The following is a 17575-nucleotide window of genomic DNA, read 5'->3' as shown; positions in this document are numbered from 1 at the left end:
ATCTCCATCTTTCTGGTCTTTGCTTTTATCCCTTTTTTTAACTGTCACTCATCTGTCACGAAGACGGCTAACAGCTTGAGGTATAATTGACGTATGACAAAATACACATATTTTAAGCACAGAATTTGATGAGTTCTGACACACGTATACACCTGTGTAGCCATCACCACAATCAAGCGAGTGAATCTATCCACGGCCCCCAGTTGCCTCTGGCTCCTTTGTTACACGTAGTTCTGTGCTCTCACTTTCTCTTCTGCCGGTTTTATGCATTCTTTCAAATGGCCTCATCATTCAATTATTACTGAAAAATTTCCCATCCCACATGTTTTCCTCCTAATACCCTCCTCCTCCTCCCAGCATCTCTGTGCTAATTTAGAGCCCGGAAAATAACTACATGCTTTAGAAATAACCTCTAATCTCCAGGAGTGGGCTCTGTGCTGTCTCTCCAGTCTGTGTATGGAAATCAACAGCCTGCTATCTGCCTCCCCCTACCAAAAAGGCAACGGGACTCCTCCTGAAGGCCCTGGCTTTGTTTGGGGACTAGAGTGAAAATCAGGACTATTATTACTCATCCTGGGACCATCCCAGACCAAACAGTGTGTTGCTGGCCCTCATCATAACCCTCCTCTCAGACCCTGACATCGAGACTGTGCTAGCCTCGTGGAGATCCTGCAGCCCAGGGGGGAGGGCCGTGGACCACCTCCTTGTGGGTCCTTATCTGAATGTGCCGAAGACTGCGGGTCCTCGTGTGAGGGGGGTCCGCCCGTGTGGCCCAGCACCAGGCCCTGCAGGCCCCCCAGGAAGCTGCCTTTCACTGGCTACGTCACAGCACGTCCCCTGGTGATGGCTTTAGGGTGTCCACTTGGGGAGGGTCCAGGGCAGCAGTCTAGGAGGAAGCTGTGTTTGCACAGCGTGATGCCTTAGACCTTAAAAATGTCCGCTGTCCATTTCAAATAATGAGAGGGTTCCTACCTATGCGATGACGGGGGTCTGTAGCACCCCTTTCCCAACTGGAATCCCCTTGGCACCATAATCGATCCCACAGCTGCCCCACCTGCCACCTTGACCCCCCAGTCCCCAGGGCACACTCTCAAGGTAGAGGATGGCTGCCAGTGACTTCCTAGAAGGCCTCATGCAGCTCACTCGGAAGCTGGGCCCCTCTTTCTTTACTCTGGTCTTACATGCAACATATATGGCAGAAGTTACAGAGGGTTCCAGAAAGGACTGGTTGGTACTCTTCCTTGACATCCAATGTGATACAGGCTTTTCCCTACTGTGACTCGACTGGATTAAGGGAGGCCCACAGAGCTGGTAAAACATCACTTCTGGGTGCATCTGTGAGGGTGTCCTGGAAGGGACCAGCAGTTCAATCAGTAGATGGAGTAAAGGAGACACCCAGTGTGGGTGGGCATCACCCAATCTGCTGAGGGTCCTCGTAGAGCAAACACGCAGAGGAAGGGAAAATTTGTTCTCTCTGCTTGAGCTGGAAAGTCCTTCTCCTCCTGTCCTTGGACATTGTCACTGCTGGTTCCTGAGCTTTCAGACTCAGAACAGGACTTACATCCTATGTCCTCCCCATTCTCAGGCCTTGGGACTTGGACTGAGTTATATAACCCGCTTTCCTGGTTCTCCAGCTCACGGACAGCAGATCCTGGGGCTTCTGGGCCGCCATAATCACATGAGCCAATTCCCATAATAAATCTCTCTCTCTCTCTGTATATATACACATTTTCTTTTTTGCAAGAGATAGTTTATTAATGCATGCCATGCACATCGCATGCGACAAGCCTAAACCAGAAGTAACTAAAGATGGTGGCTCAGAATCCCAGCTTCTGTAGCGTCTTCAGCAAAGGACAATGAAGTCGTAGAGAAATGATAGGACGACGGAGGGCAGTTTTAAGCTTCCAAAGTTGGCAAACTGTGTTGGGAAATATACGGAAGGAAAGTGATGGAGTAAGGTTTTTTAAAAAGAGGAATCTATTTCATGCAAGTTCTTTAGAGAAAGATACACTGAAAAGTCGAAAAACAATGACTTTTTGCTGGATACATTATTATGATGGCTTTTTACTAGGTGAAATGCTGAGAGGAAAACTGACTAATTCAATGGGAATTTATAGAAATATGTCATCCAACTGGTTATGCTGTCTTAGGCAAGATACTCAGCCTCCAAGACTCATTTTCCTAATAGCAAAATGAATAGTGAATTTCTTGCTAAATATTCCACAAACCCATTTTTATCTTTGGAGCACAAAGATTTTATGAAAATGGGTGCTGTTACCGTCTGAGATCACCAATCATACCCTTCATGCTTTTCCACTGGAATCTAGAATAGATTGTGTTTTCCCATTGGAATCTGGAATAGGAGATGTATTGAGATATTTTCTGTTGGTTCTTTTTCCCTGGAAAACCCCAACTAAGACAGCTTTTTTAGAGGTCTTCAGACATTTCAGTTAGGATCAGAGGTGTGTATATGGCCAAGCACTGTGTCATGTCACCACTGTAGCCAGAGCTGTGTGTGTGTTTGGTATCGTTCAGCAAGAGAATCCAAATGTGTTCTCCTATCTTCCCACTTCCTCGGTTTCTTAGATGTCACCAATTCTTTTCTTAGAGCTAACCCACCCCATCACCTCTGCATACATAACATTTTATTCATCACCCCACTCAGCAAAATAATGACCCTCCCTTAGGATGGGGCAGAGGATTGAAAAATGCTTTTATAATTTAACACTTTAATTTCCTGTCACAGTGGAGCTAGTGCACTACCCTGTAATTGTCTGTTTCACTTGTGACTTTCCTCCGCCAGACCTGGAGGGCAGACTCTACATCTTTTATCTCTGGACACCCAATGTCCAACCCAGGCACAGAAGAGGTGCTCAAAACAGTGACTGACTGAATGAATTAAAAACCCTCACTGAGGGACTTCCCTGGTGGCAGCAGTGGTTAAGAATCCGCCTGCCAATGCAGGGGACACGGGTTCGAGCCCTGATCCAGGAAGATCCCACATGCCTCGGAGCAACTAAGCCCACGCACCACAATTACTGAGCCTGCGCTCTAGAGCCCATGAGCTACAACTAATGAGCCCACGTGCCACAACTACTGAGCCCACGCGCCACAACTACTGAAACCCGCATGCCTAGAGCCTGTGCTCCGCAGCAAGAGAAGCCACTGCAACGAGAAGCCCGTGCACCACAATGAAAGAGTAGCCCCTGCTCACCGCAACTAGAGAAAAGCCCGCGCTCAGCAACGAAGACCCAACGCAGCCAAAAAAAATATTAATTAATTAAATACTTTTAATAAAAAGAATAGAAAACCATCAAAAACTTAAAAAAAAAACCCTCACTGATTTCAGAGACAGTTCCAGAGTGTCGCCTGGGGCCCCACCCCTCTCTGTGAGCCACTGTGAGCCAAAGAGATTTGGTTCCTGCCTCCGTGGGGCTTACGGTCTGGATGGGGCATGCTTACGACCCATGGCCACTGTCATGTGAAGATAAAGTACAAGGAGCTGTGGGCACTTAGGATGAGGGTGTTGGTCTAGCCTGAGGGCTGGAGGAACGCTGACGGCCGAAGGATGAGGAAAAATGAGCCCATCGCAGTGGAGAGGAAGAGCCTTCCAGACACGGAGAGCTTCGTGTGCCAAGACCCCAGAGCACGGAGCATCCTGCGTGTGTCCTGGAGGCTGAGGAGGCCAGGGCGGCTGTGGGAAGGGGACAGGCAAGAGTGTCACAAACTGAGGCCAGACAGACTCTGTGAGACATGCTCCGAGATGTAGGTCTTTGCCCTGAAAGCAAGTGCGACCTCATGGGATGTGCAGCGTTAATGTCAGTGTGAGGTGGTGGGATAGCAGCCAGGGAGGGTGGCAGGAGGGAGAGGGAGGTTGGGACCCCTCCGTGGTCCCACTGCAGGGGTGCTGGGATGACTAATTTTGTGTGTCAATTTGGCTGCCCTGTGGTGCCCAGGGATGTGGTCAAACATCATTCTGGATGTTTCTGTGAGAGTGTTTTTGGGTAAGCTTCACATTCATAGCAGTGACCCTGAGTAAAACAGAGTGTCTTCCAAATGGGGGTAGGGGTCATCCAACCAGGTGAAGGCCTGACCTCCCCCGAGGAGGAGGGATCCTGACGCAGACAGAGATGGCCTTTGGACTTGAACTCAGCTCTTCCCTGGTGTTCAGCCTGCTGCCCACCCTGCATATTCTGGACTTGTCAGCCTCGTAATCATGTCAGTCAATTCTTTAAATATCTCTCTCTCTCATATGTACTCACAGACGCGCGCGCGCACACACATACACACACACGCGCGCGCGCATCTTATTGGTTCTGTTTCTCTGGAGAACCCTGACTAATACAGGGGAGAAGATCTGAAATCGTCATTTTGGAGAGTTGAGGAGAGAGATGGGCAGGGGAAGGCAGCACAGGTGCTGCACAGAGTGGAGCGCCAGGTGAGGCAGGTGCCAGGTGAGGCAGGTGCTTACGGTGTAAGGTGCTCAGCCACAGGCCTCGCGACGCAGCCCACGGTCTTGCTGGGTGCAGATGAAGAGGGAAAGTGGACACTTTGGTTCATCCAGGGAGTGGGCGCCAGCAGAGAGGGGCTAGGAACAGAGTGGGGGGGCTTTTGGACACTGGTCCATGTGTCCTTGAAGGCATGGATCTGGCCCCTGGGCAGGGAGAAGGATGGACTCGCATGGTGGAGTTCGGCTGAGGCTGGGGAGAAGGCCTGGGGGAGAGGAGGCCGGACAAGAAGGCTACAGGAGCCAAGGCTGGGGCCATGAGCTGGGTCATCCCGCCAGGCCATCCTGGAGGTGGCAGGGCTCAGGGAAACGATCTTGGAGTGTGTGGTGGTGCTCGTGTGGAGGACATGGGATCTAGAGACTTGGGGTTAAGAGAGGGAGATGCCAGAGCTCTGCAGGGACCAGTGCCCGGAATGCTGTGGCTCTTCCCTGCAAAGAGGAGGAGACGGGGATAAAACCGCCTGGCGGAGGGACAAAGGCGAGGTGCTGGCCCCACAGGAAGTGCCCTCATCCCGAGCAGAGCAGTGAGTGGCCCGTCCTGGGCCTGCCTGCTCCACACCTGACCCTTCGTGTAGCCCACACACCCATCCTGGGGGGCGGGCAGTGCTGAGGGACTGCGAGAGGCAACCAGCCCAACGAGGCTGCCCGCACAGGGACTGCTACAAATACATCCCTAGAAATACTTCTATGTCAACATCTGAGTCTCCTGGACCTGGTTTTAACTGAGCAGGTACAGATAAGTCGCAGGCCTCCTGGGTGGAACCTCTGTTCTGTAGGATTATTCTAAATATGCCATACAGACTTGGGGCTGCAGACATCCCACAAGACTCAGTATCCCAACCACACAGGGGAAAGCAATGCCACCAAAATCAGAGGGTGGGCAGGCAGGCTTTTGGTGGCTTTGGGAACCAAGGGCAGAGATGCCATTCAGGAATGTGGTCGGCATCCCCACCCTATCATGGGGACGAGGTGGGGGGAAGCCTTGCCAGAGATAAATTGTGCTCGATCTCTCTGCACATTCCCTTACAGGGACCCCGTGACTGCTAAGTGGGAGATCGGGAATTTCACATCCTTCTCATCTCTGTCTGGATTCCACTTGGCCAGAGGGACCCGTTAGCCACCCCCTTGGGGATCCAGGGGTGAGAAGAAAGCTGTATAGAGATATGACCGTCTGTCTTGCTCTGTGTAGCTGCCCACTTCAGAAAATGGGAAGGTCCCTTCTAGCAGGGTGTGTGTGTGTGTGTGTGTGTGTGTGTGTGTGTGTTTATTGTTTCACACTGCCAGTCAATGCTGTGAGTTTTGTCACAAAATATTAGTGTTCACTTATTCTCAGAACCATTTTTACTTCTTCAGCATGGTTAAAAACTTACTCAAGATTAAATGATTTTTTCAGGTCCCTAGGTTTTTAGGAAATTGTCTTGCTGGGATTTTTTTCCCCTTTAACTCCCTTAGAGACAAAGAGAAGGGTCTTCAAGAGAAGATAAGGAAGCATATAAACTCAATAAGTGATTGATTTCTTGGGGAGCTTTTATCTCCTTGTCCATTGATAAAGTTTCTTTAGGTAATTTGCTTTACTACGGCTCAATAAATTAAACCAGGTACTTGAAGCAAACAAACGAAAAAAGATCTTTAACTCTGTTTTGAACTAGAATTACATCATTATAATAAAACCATAATGATATTCTGGGATATAGCAAAGAATGAAAGTTGGGATGGATATAATATCAACACATGACGAAGCCTGTTCCATCAGCTAACAATTCCAATTTGTGTAATCTTTTAAAAATTCTATTAATACTGATCAGAAAATATGTCAAATCTTGTGCTGGGTTTGACCTGGCAAAGACAACCATTAAACTACCAAAACATCTTTTTATCATTTATTTTGTCAATCTTCCAAAAGCCTAGACATTATCTTATCAGGAAAGCGGACCTCCTTTGGTCGCAATTCCCACCACTGTCCAGTGCTTTGGGAAGGCGGATGCTGAAATCCTAATCTTGAGGCCACCCTCTTTATGGACTTCATAATGGGATGCCCCCCAGCCAGGTCCCATCATCAGGGAGCAGGCACTTGAGTCTTGGAGAACTCAGACTCTCCAAGGAGACCTGCCCATCAGCAGACTCGCTCAGGGACCCAGGAGGAGCCATCTGACCCCCTCTGGGCTGCTGCCTGCTCAGCCACATGATGGGCAACAGGATGCCCCATCCGTCCAGTTCTACAATTCTGAGGATCCCTGCACTGCACGATGGAGTTCTGGGTCCCCTCTATGTCCTTTGCCCTTTCCCCTGCCCTCACCCTGTCAGGGTGGAGCAGCAAACCTGGGCATGGCAGGAGGCATTACGTTTGAGAGATGCTGGTCTGCCCCCAGGATCCAGGATTCGATGCGGCTGGGGAAAGCTGAAAAGAGATCCAGGGAAGAGGGCTCAGAGCCCCCAAACACCCGAAAATTATCCGAGGGACAAGTGAGGCAGCATCCCCACCATCTTCTGGGTTCCAGTTAGACTCCTTATCAGCCAGGAAGAAGACCAGTTTCTGCTTGTTTTCCCTGACGGTGGATTATGCCTGCACAACCTTCCAGATATCGGGAGTGGTGGGGGGGAGGGTGGTGTGGAGGTCAGGAAGAAATCAGACCGATCTCACTAAGTCACCATCAGTTAATTCAAACACACCTCAAATCCAAAGAGTGTTGATTCCCAAACCAATTATACGGGATATCCTGGGCACAAACTGAGTTCATTAGATACAGAGTATGAATAATCCATCATCTAATATGGAAATTTAGGCAGGGAACATCACTAATCAGATAACTAGAGCCTCAAGTCAGACTATTAAAGGACCAACAAACCCACTCTAATTGCTGATCAAAACAGCAGGCAAGGGAAGCTAATCAAAGTGACATGCCCGTTCGTGCCTTTCCTCTGGCTCCCAAGGAAATGTGCTCCACGGAGGAGCAGGCCTGCCCTTCCCCACGTGCCTCCTGCCACCCCAATGCGTTCCGAGAGTTTCAACATGGAGAAGCCACCCCAGGTCCCCTCACAGCGGGTGAGTCACCGAGCACAACCTGGCTTGCATGACTTTAAGCATAATGAGCATATTTAAAATGACTGCACAACGCACACTACTGTGTATAAAATAGATAAACAACACGCTCTACTGCACAGCACAGGGAAATGTATTCAGTATCCTGTAATAACCCATAATGGAAAAGAACATGAGAAAGAAGATATATATATGTACAACCGAATCCCTCTGCTGTACAGCAGAAATTAACATAACATTGTGAACCAAGTATACGTCAACTAAAAAAAAAAGAGTGCACGACTAATTACAAGAAAACTAGAGAATGTGGTACTTGGATCTACATGAATCTCAGAGGAAGAAGTACCTATATTTATGAAAAGGAAATACAAAACCTTAATTACGCTAAAGCCTATTTAAATAGAGCATGATGCTTGATAGGGGTTAGGACTTGCCTCTAGTGCTTTGAAGTATCCATGGACCTCAGAAAAGATCTAAGAAAGGGATAAGATACATGGAAACTTCCCCCCACCCCCATGTAATTAACTAGCTACAGACATCCTTGGGGGAAGGCTGGGACCAAACTGAGAAGGTGGAGGCTCAGTCTAAGATCTAGAAGTAGAGACACAAAGGCTCAAGGAATAAACGACAAAGAAACAGACTGAGAGGTGAGCTGCCCAAACCCGAGATCAAGTCGGAAGCAGAGCAGAAAGATAACAGTCACTGCAGAGAACAAGGCGAGGAGGAGAGGCTTTAGGAAAATGGAGCAAAGTGAGGTGGAAAAGAAAGAGTTGTAAAAACTAGAGAAAAAAGTGATAGTGATGAAAGGTCAGAGTGGTCCAAGGAAGGCACAGTTACCCTCAAACTAAGAGAACAGAAAAAAAATTAAAATGCATAGTTCAAGAAAGTTTTTCTGAAATAAAGCAAGATGCAAACTCACAGGCTGAAAGGTGCACTGTGGACCATGGAAATTTGAGAAGGACTGATCAGTGTCAAGACATATCGTAGTGAAATGAATGGACTTGATCATTTAAAAACACCATTGACATAGGACCAAAACCATGTTGCCTTGTATCGGACAGGCTGGGCTAGGTTACGCTGTGGTAACAAACATCCCCCAAGTCTCAGTGGGTTAAGACAACAGAGGTTTATTTCTCATTCATGCCATGTGTCCATTGTGGGTACTTGTGGGTGAGTTATGGGGTCTCTGCCCATGGTAGGGACCCAGGCTGACGGCGCAGCCACCACTTATGATTTGCCAGTTACTGTGCTAGAGGGAAAGAGAGCCCCGGAGAATCTCACACCACAGGTACACACTCGGCCTTGGAAAAGTGATCCATGTACGTTCCAGTCACGTGGCTCCAGGCACCCAAAAGGGCACTAGGACTAGGTCTAGGGGAACTTGGAGAGTTAAAAATATTTTTAAACAACACTGATGACTACCACATACCAAAAAAGGAGAGAGCATTATGCCGATATAAGATCTTTCTCTACAGCAATATTTGATGCCAAAAGAGGATGGCACACCATCTATAAACCCTTAGGGGGTAAATGTGCTCCTCAAAAATTCTATACCAGGGAGGTCATTATGGAGAATAGCTCCCAGTTCTGCTTAAGATACAGACAGCCAGAAAGAGCATTCACCCCACCATTACAAAAACAATAAGACACTGGACACTCTGCAAATTCACATCTTAAGTTGATCCCATCTGACAGCTGAGGTCGCAGGGCAACCAGCTAATCCAAATGCCAAGGAAAGACAGACACCTCTACGGAGAGATAGGAGGACGTGCTTACCTGGGGCCGATGCTGTCAAAGAAGTTCTAGTGGAAAAGGTGGGCCAGAGCATATAGGGAACTTAGCAGAGAGATGGAAGCTACACGTAAGAATCAAATGGAAATGCTAGAAATGAAAAGCACAGTCACAGAAACCACAGGGTCACCAGAAGACTCGACAGAGCTGAGGAAAGACTTACCACGTGGGGTTGATTTTGGGGAATGCAAGGCTGGTCCACCATTCAAAGAAAGACAAATATCATATGATACTGCTTATATGTGGAATCTATAAAAAACGATACAGATGAACCCATACGCAAAAGAGAAATAAACTCACAGACATAGAAAGCAAACTTATGATTACCAAAAGGGAAGAGGGGGAGGGATAAATTAGAAGTTTGGGATTAACATATACACACTACTCTATAGAAAATAGATAACCAACAAGGTCCTACTGTATAGCACAGGGGGCTATACTTAATATCTTGTAATAACCTATAATGGAAAATAATCTGAAAAAGAATAGATATAGATATGGATGTATGTATAAGTAAGTCACTTTGCTGTACACCTGAAACTAACATAACATTGTAAATCAACTATACTTCAATAAAAAAAAAAAACAACGTGATTCACCGCATTAGCAGAATAAAGAAGACAAAGTATATGAACATCTAAGTAGACGCAGAAGGTACTTTGACAAAACCAACATCCACCATGATAAAAACTCTCAGAAAACTAGGAATAGTAGGCAACTTCCACAACCAGATAGTGTACATCTATAAAAAACTCAGAGCTAACAACACACGTAATCCCTAGAATCAGGAACAAGGCAAGCATGTACGCTCTCACTACTTCTATCTGACACTGCTGGAGATTCTAGTCAGTGCAATAGGCAAGGAAGAAGAATCAGAGGCAATCAGATGGGAAAAGAAGATGTAAGATGGCATCTTTCTGGTAATCAATAGCACATGATTGCCTCCATAGAAAATCCAAAAGAATCTATAAAAGAGCTGCTAGAACTAGTAGGTAAGTTTAGCAAATCACAGGATACAAGCTCAGTAACGAAAATCAAATTTCTATATATGAATGAACAAAAGACAATTTAAAAAAATTTAAGTACCATTAAAAGAGCACCTGTACACATTAATACTCTAAGCATACATATTATAAAATGTTATGCTCTATCTACTAAAAACTACACAACACTGATGGAAAAAAAGAAACACTGATGAAATCAAAGAAGACCTAAATAAATGGAGAGCTAAACCATGAATATATCCGTTCTCTCTAAGTTGATGTATACATTCAGTGCGATCTCAATCAAAATTCCAGCAGGATTTCTGTAGAAATTGAAATGTTGATTCCACAATTTATATGGAAATACAAAGGAACTAGGATAACCAAGACAATTTTGGAAAACAAAAACAAAGTGAGAGGACAGCAGTAAACAAACTCTTACTTCTAAGAGTCCCTTGTCTTCCTGATCTTGGATGAATCTCAGCTCCCCCCAGAGCCATTGCTCCCTTTCCAGGCCCTCGGCTCGAGGGCAGGGGCAGGCTGGTCACTGCTGCTCTTTTTTTTAAATTTAATTTTTTATTTTATGCTGGAGTATAGTTGATTTATAATGCTGTGTTCGTTTCAGGTGTACAGCAAAGTGCTTCAGTTATACATATACATATATCCATTTGTTTTCAGATTCTTTTCCCATATAGGTTATCACAGAATATTGCGTAGGGTTCCCTGTGCTATACAGTAGGTCCTTGTTGATTATCTATTTTATCTATTTTATGATTATTTTATATAGATAATGTATATATGTTAATCCCAAAGTCCTAATTTATACCCCCCATCCCACATTTCCCCTTTGCTAACCATAGGTTTGTTTTCTATGTCTGTGAGTCTGTTTCTGTTTTGTAAAGAAGTTCATTTGTATCATATTTTTAAAGATTCCACATATAAGTGATATCATATTATACTTGTCTTTCTCTGTCTGACTTACTCCACTCAGTATGATAATCTCTAGGTCTATCCATGTTGCTGCAAATGGCATTATTTCATTCTTTTTTTATGGCTGAGTAATATTCTGTTGTATATATGTACCACATCTTCTTTATTCATTCAGGTATCAATGGACATTTAGGTTGCTTCCATGTCTTGGCCATTGTAAATAGTGCTGCTATGAACATAGGGGTGCATGTATCTTTTCAAATTATGGTTTTCTCCAGATATATGCCCTAGGAGTGGGATTGCTGGGTCATATGGTAGTTCTATTTTTAGTTATTTAAGGAACCTCCATACTGTTCTCCATAGTGGCTGCACCAATTTACATTCCCACCAGCAGTGTAGGTTCCCTTTTCTCCACACACTCTCCAGCACTTATTATGTATAGACTTTTTGATGATGGCCATTCTGACTGGTGTGAGGTGACACCTCATTGTAGTTTTGATTTGCATTTCTCTAATGATTAGTGATCTAATCTTTTCATGTGCTTTTTGCCCACCTGTATGTCTTCTTTGGAGAAATGTGTATTTAGATCTTCTGCCCAGTTTTTGATGGGGTTGTTTGTTTTTTGATATTGAGCTGCATGAGCTGTGTGTATATTTTGGAAATTAATCCCTTGTTGGTCGCTTCGTTTGCAAACTGCTGCTCTTTCCACCTCAGTCATAAATCCTACCTCCTCTGGGCCTCACGCCACCAGCACTACCTCTACTTACATTTTGGAAACAAATTCATTGAGAAGTTTGGTGCAGTCTTTCTTTTCCTTCAACTCTTACCGTTGTCCCAGGCAACGGGAACATCCATGGGGATGAGCCATTCAACGAGGCTCCCAGCTTGGCTGGAACATCTTCAGTGTCCTTCACTCCATTCCATTCAAGCCACCCTATCCCTCATGGCCTTCTCGTCAGGACACCAGAACAGTGGACGAGGGTGGACAGCAAGCTCCCCCAGGCCCGGCTGCATTCTTCGAGGTAGCGTTGTTGACCCCACACCATCCTCACTGTTCAAGCCAAGGTCACCTCCTCAGAGGCTGGAGGGGCCCCCTGAGTGCAGCGTTAGGAACTCCAGGCCTTGGGGGAGCAGGCCAGATACCTCCAATCCATCCACCGGGGAGAGGGGTGTGACCTGATCACTTCACCACATCTGCACACCCAGGCAGTCTGCAGCATTGCAAGATGCCCTGGGGGTGTGCCAGCTTCTTCTGGGGGGTAGGGGTTGCACTGTCATTATAACGACCTATTGTCTTGTGACGTTTTTCAAATATGGAAAGAAACGGTGCCCGGGCTGAGCAGAAGACTTAGGAGTAGGCAGAATGAGATCAGAGTGAGCATGGCCGACGCTGGTGGGATGACGCTGAGCATCCCCAGGAGCTATTAAGATAGAAGCCGTGGCCATACTCAACGTGAGACAGCAAGGAACACCTTGTGACCAAGAGGATGGGCCCTTGATTGCTGCCTTCTGGCTTCCTCCAACCCCCTGGATCTGTCGCTCTGGTGGGCTGCTGGGACCAATGAGCGGGGACCATCCTCCCTGTGAAACAGGGAGGTGCTGGGGGCCTCAGGCACATCCTCTATCTCTGTAGCCACTGCTCGTTTGCCAGCCAGCTTCCCAGGGCACTGGAGTTCACAGGGAGTTCCCCAGACCTGCTGGTTCACCATTGCCAGTATTTGAAATGACACCCATGAAGGACGAACCACAGGCCCCCGTTCCAGACGGCGACACTGCTCTCCATTCTCCCAGGTGCCAGTGTGGCTCTCTGGAGCCTCCAGATCCCCACACACTGCAACCCTTACACACGTATGTACCACAGGGCTCCCTGTATACCGTAAATACCATTTTACCACCCACCAAGAGCTGCTTGGACCGTAGCTGCATCTTTCAAAAAATGTTCAGCAGTTTAGTTTCAGGGAAAAGAGAAGAATTGGGTTCATTGTTCATACACGTTTTTAAGCGGCCAATGTTAATTTTCAGGAGTAGGAAAAACTTGTAGGAAGAAAAAGAAAGAAGTGATATAAACAATTTTCCATGTCATTAAAGAGAAATCAGATGCTGTACATAAGAATAGATTGCCATGGGAGACTATAAAATTTCTTGCTCCAAATATCTTTAAAAAGGCGAAATAAGTACCCATCTGTTCCCTGATGATGGAATAGCAAAAATGTTGGCTCAGCCATAAAAAAGAACAAAATAATGCCATTTGCAGCAACATGGATGGACCTAGAGATTATCATACTAAGTGAAATAAGTCAGAAAGACAAACATCATATGATATCACTTATATGTAGAATCTAAAATATGACACAGATGAACCTGTCTACAAAACAGAAACAGACTCACAGGCATAGAGAACAGACTGGTGGTTGCCTAGGGGGAGGAGGGTGGGAGAGGGAAGGATTGGGAGTTTGGGGTTATCAGAGGCGAACCCTAAACTCCCAATCCTTATATATAGGATGGATAAACAACAAGGTCCTACTGTATAGCACAGAGAACTATATCCAATTTCCTGGGATAAACCATAATGGAAAAGAATATAGTAAAAGAATGTATGTATAACTGAGTCACTTTGCTGTACAGCAGTAATTAACATAACATTGTAAATCAACTATACTTCAGTTAAAAAAATGTTGGAGGGACTTCCCTGGTGGCACAGTGGTCGAGCATCCACCTGCCAGTGCAGGGGACACAGGTTCGAGCCCTGGTCCGGGAAGATCCCAGATGCCGCGGAGCAACTAAGCCCATGTGGCACAACTACTGAGCCTGAGCTCTAGAGCCCACACACCACGGCTACTGAGCCCGTGAGCCACAACTACTGAGCCCACGAGCCACAACTACTGAAGCCCGTGTGCCTAGAACCCGAGCTCCGCAACAAGAGAAGCCACCACGGTGAGAAGCTCACGCACCGCAACAAAGAGTGGCTCCCACTCGCAGCAACTAGAGAAAGCCTGCGTGCAGCAACAAAGACCCAGAGCAGCCAAAAATAAATAAATTTAAAAAAAATGTTGGAAAAGCAGTGGCACGCATCACATGCACATCTGCAACAACCTCTTTTAACCATTCAGCCCTGCTTCACCGATGTGGGAGTCAGAGAGTGAAATGGTGGAAATGGAAAACCCAGAAAGTGAAACCTTTAAAGTGGAAATCTCTAATGGTTTAAAACACTCTCTGGAAAGATACTCCCTGCTGCATGTGACCCAGCTGGATGAACTAAGAACTGAAAGGAACGCAGTTAATAAAACCTTCCTATGAGATGTCGAGAGGTCGCAAGGATGGGATGGGAGGCGGAAGCAGCGGAGCCTGGGTCACCTTTAAGGCCAGCCGCACGGTGTTGCAGTCCTCCCTCAGCGGGTTCAGCTTCAACGTGTCTCCAAGGTTGCTGCAGCCCGACGACTGACGCTGCACCTCACAGCAGACACACACCTCGACGCTGTCGAACTTAATCTAGACAGGAGTACACAGAGCTCACGGTTAAAACCGGGCACGTGCCTGAGCTACACACACGCTTAAGAACACCATGTGACAAGCATCTCATCTCGTTTTCTTTAAATAATAAAGCCAAGATGATTTTTTTAATAGACAAAAGACATCAGAAACACTATTAGGAATTATTTAAAATTTCTATTTTAAAAGCAATTAATAAAAAAATAAATTTGAAGAAACCTAAGCTATAAAGTTACAGAAAATTACATGAAGTTGAGCATGGAGACATTATCACACGTCTGTGATAACATACACTCTGTTCCCACGGTCAGCAGCTCCTGTCTCCCTTCATGGCCTAGCAAACTCCTACTCATCGTCAAGACCCAACTCCAGCGCCATCCCTGAGGCCTTGTCTGGTTTCCCTCTCGGGAGCTGCTTGCTTCTCCCCTGCTGAAGACTCACTTTTTCAGCAGCAGTGACTCGTGTCTGTGTGCCCCCAAGGGCAGCTGCCACATCTTAACCATTACAACGTTCACAATGCCCAGGAGGTGTGGGCCTTCAATAAGAGCCGAATGAATAAAAACGCCTGGGAAAATGAAAGACTATGGAAAGAAAAAATGCAGTTCAAGTGTTTTTAAAAGCCTGGACCCCAGGAGGAGAGCCACAGAGCACACCTGAGCCGGACCTGCAGCTTGAAGTGGACCTGTCCTGACCTGGCTGCAGGAATGAGAGAGAAATCACTACACTGCACACGCACACAGTTGTCCCCACCCATCTCCAGTCCTGGTCGGGTTGTCACACACGCACCCAACTGTTCACAGCCTTGGGCTTCTGGAAAAGTGAACTAAAAGAGGGACAGCCATAGGTCAAGGGCATCGTCCATGGCCAAATTTTCATCTATTTTAAACCTCTAGATAGTTTATCCTTTACCTATTTTATGCCTCATCTTTGCTCTTTTCATTCAGTCTTCTCAAATAATTTATAATTCATGTATCTGAATCACTACACGTTTGAGTGAGTGGGGGGACCCTGTGTGTCCAGGACCGCTCGTTAGCGAGTCTCCAAATCTGCGCGCAGGCCTCGGGGTCAGGACGGGAGGCAGGGGGAGGAGGGCGGTGTCCGCACAAACCACTGTCCCCTGCCACAGCCACCCACCTACGGCAGGAGGGGCTGCGAAAGCTGCCTTTAGAGATGCTCATGCTTTTAGAGATGTCTCCAGGCTCCAGGGCTGAAGCCAGGCTAAAGGAGCCATAACAACACCCACATACAACACTCCGGGCAATAGTGCAGCCCACACCTGACCCCGCACCCAACCCTGGAGGTCCACAGAGCCCGCTGCCCATCAGTGTCAGGGCCGCCGTTGGTAGAGAGGCATGGGCCAGACCAAGGTGAACGGCCGTGGCTCTCTGGCCACTGAAATCTCCACGGTCATGTCATTGACAATGTTTATTTCTGGTCTCAAAAAGCTGGAAAAGAAGGGTTATGATTCTCGAGACCAAGTTTTAAAAGGTAACGAGGGAAAAGGTAAAACTGTTAAAAGGTAAAACAAAGGTTTAAAAAAAAAGGTCAAAGTTCACCCCAGGTGCCCCGGCCCATTGGGGGTTCTGAGGTCCCCAGCCTTGGGTGCCGGGTGGACCCTGGCCATCAGAGCTGGGCATGTGCTCAGGGAGAAGACCATTCTGCCTCAGAGCATCCTGGACCTGAGGGGGATGGGAGGGGAGCAGGGGCGGCACCACCCAGAACGGAGGCCGGAGGGAGGCTGGTGGACAGGCTCTCTCCTGGTCAAACTCTGCCCAGGCTCCCCCGAGCCCTCTTCCCCACAAGGCCTCAACCATGGCCTATAAAGGCCTGAAAACACAAACAAGCTCTAACAGCTCAAGGCAACATCCCTACAGGACTTGACCCCCCCAAAAGTGCCTGCCTGAGAAAGCCCAAGGCTGCCAGGAAAACTGGCTGCTTTTTCCAGCCTCGGGAGAGGGCCCATGTGCCAGCCTGTGTGGGAGGGGAGCCTGTCTCCAGTGACTGCCAGAAGCTGGCACAGACAGCGGGCATCTTCGCATGGACCCTGCTAACCCGTTGTGATTTTCCACTTCCCTGACTCTACTGAGGACCCACTCCCCCCCACCCCCACTCCCTCATCCTTCCTTTAACACGCCTGGTCACCTCTGTGCAAACTGAAGTCGAGCTCAAGCACACACTCGACTCTCCTCCCAACTGCCACATTCTACTTCTAATGAAAACCTGTCCTCACCACTTTGAGGTAGAGCTCTGTCCATCTTTGACAAGGCCCAGCTCTGGGGAGCTGAGGCTACCGATTCCCCCCCCGAGGCAGCCCGGGGCAGGGGCCTCTTCTTGGCCTTCTCCCGAGGTGTCTTATACACCTGCCCTCAGCCCACTGTTTAAGGCACTGAGATTTACAACAAGAGTGAACAGGAAACAAAATTGCTGAAATCCCTGTATGGAACTTTATTTCTGGTCCTCTTTGCTAGAAAATATTTATTCTGGAATTGGAGGCCTAACTACATAAAATTTCTAGGGGTTGATTTATCTCTTGTCTGAAGCAGGAGTAAGACAGTATGGGAAGGGGCTGGCTATGGGGACAGAGACGGTATTGGAGTGACAGGGAACCATGGGCTCCCAGTGGCCTGCAGAGCCTGGGGACAGCTGTGAGATGGATGAGAACATTTCAGAGGCCAGGTTGTGTGCACGACTTTCACTCCCTCCTGTATAATGTCAGCGTGCTCTATACAGGCAGTGATGTGGTTTCCAGTACCCACATGTTTACCCAAACTACCTTTGCCTGAACAATAGAGAGATGGAGGCAGAAAACCATACAAATAGATGGAGAGATATACC

General features: G+C 47.2%; 1 protein-coding gene across 1 annotated transcript in view; it reads right to left on the bottom strand.

Annotated features, from left to right (window-relative positions):
* The window catches only part of FAM189A1 (family with sequence similarity 189 member A1), a 363110-nt gene that overhangs the window by 49450 nt on the left and 296085 nt on the right, over window positions 1–17575 (bottom strand). Inside the window, exon 4 of the mRNA XM_029238462.1 lies at window positions 14606–14740. Coding sequence (XP_029094295.1) covers window positions 14606–14740 — 135 coding nt within the window. The remainder of the gene's footprint in view (window positions 1–14605; window positions 14741–17575) is intronic.

This window comes from Monodon monoceros, unplaced genomic scaffold (genome assembly GCF_005190385.1).
Source record: "Monodon monoceros isolate NGI ecotype Baffin Bay Population unplaced genomic scaffold, NGI_Narwhal_1 Super_Scaffold_21, whole genome shotgun sequence".
In the NCBI taxonomy this organism is placed as follows: domain Eukaryota; kingdom Metazoa; phylum Chordata; class Mammalia; order Artiodactyla; family Monodontidae; genus Monodon; species Monodon monoceros.
Note: the sequence above shows the minus strand (reverse complement) of the source record. Positions and strands in the feature narration are given on the sequence as shown.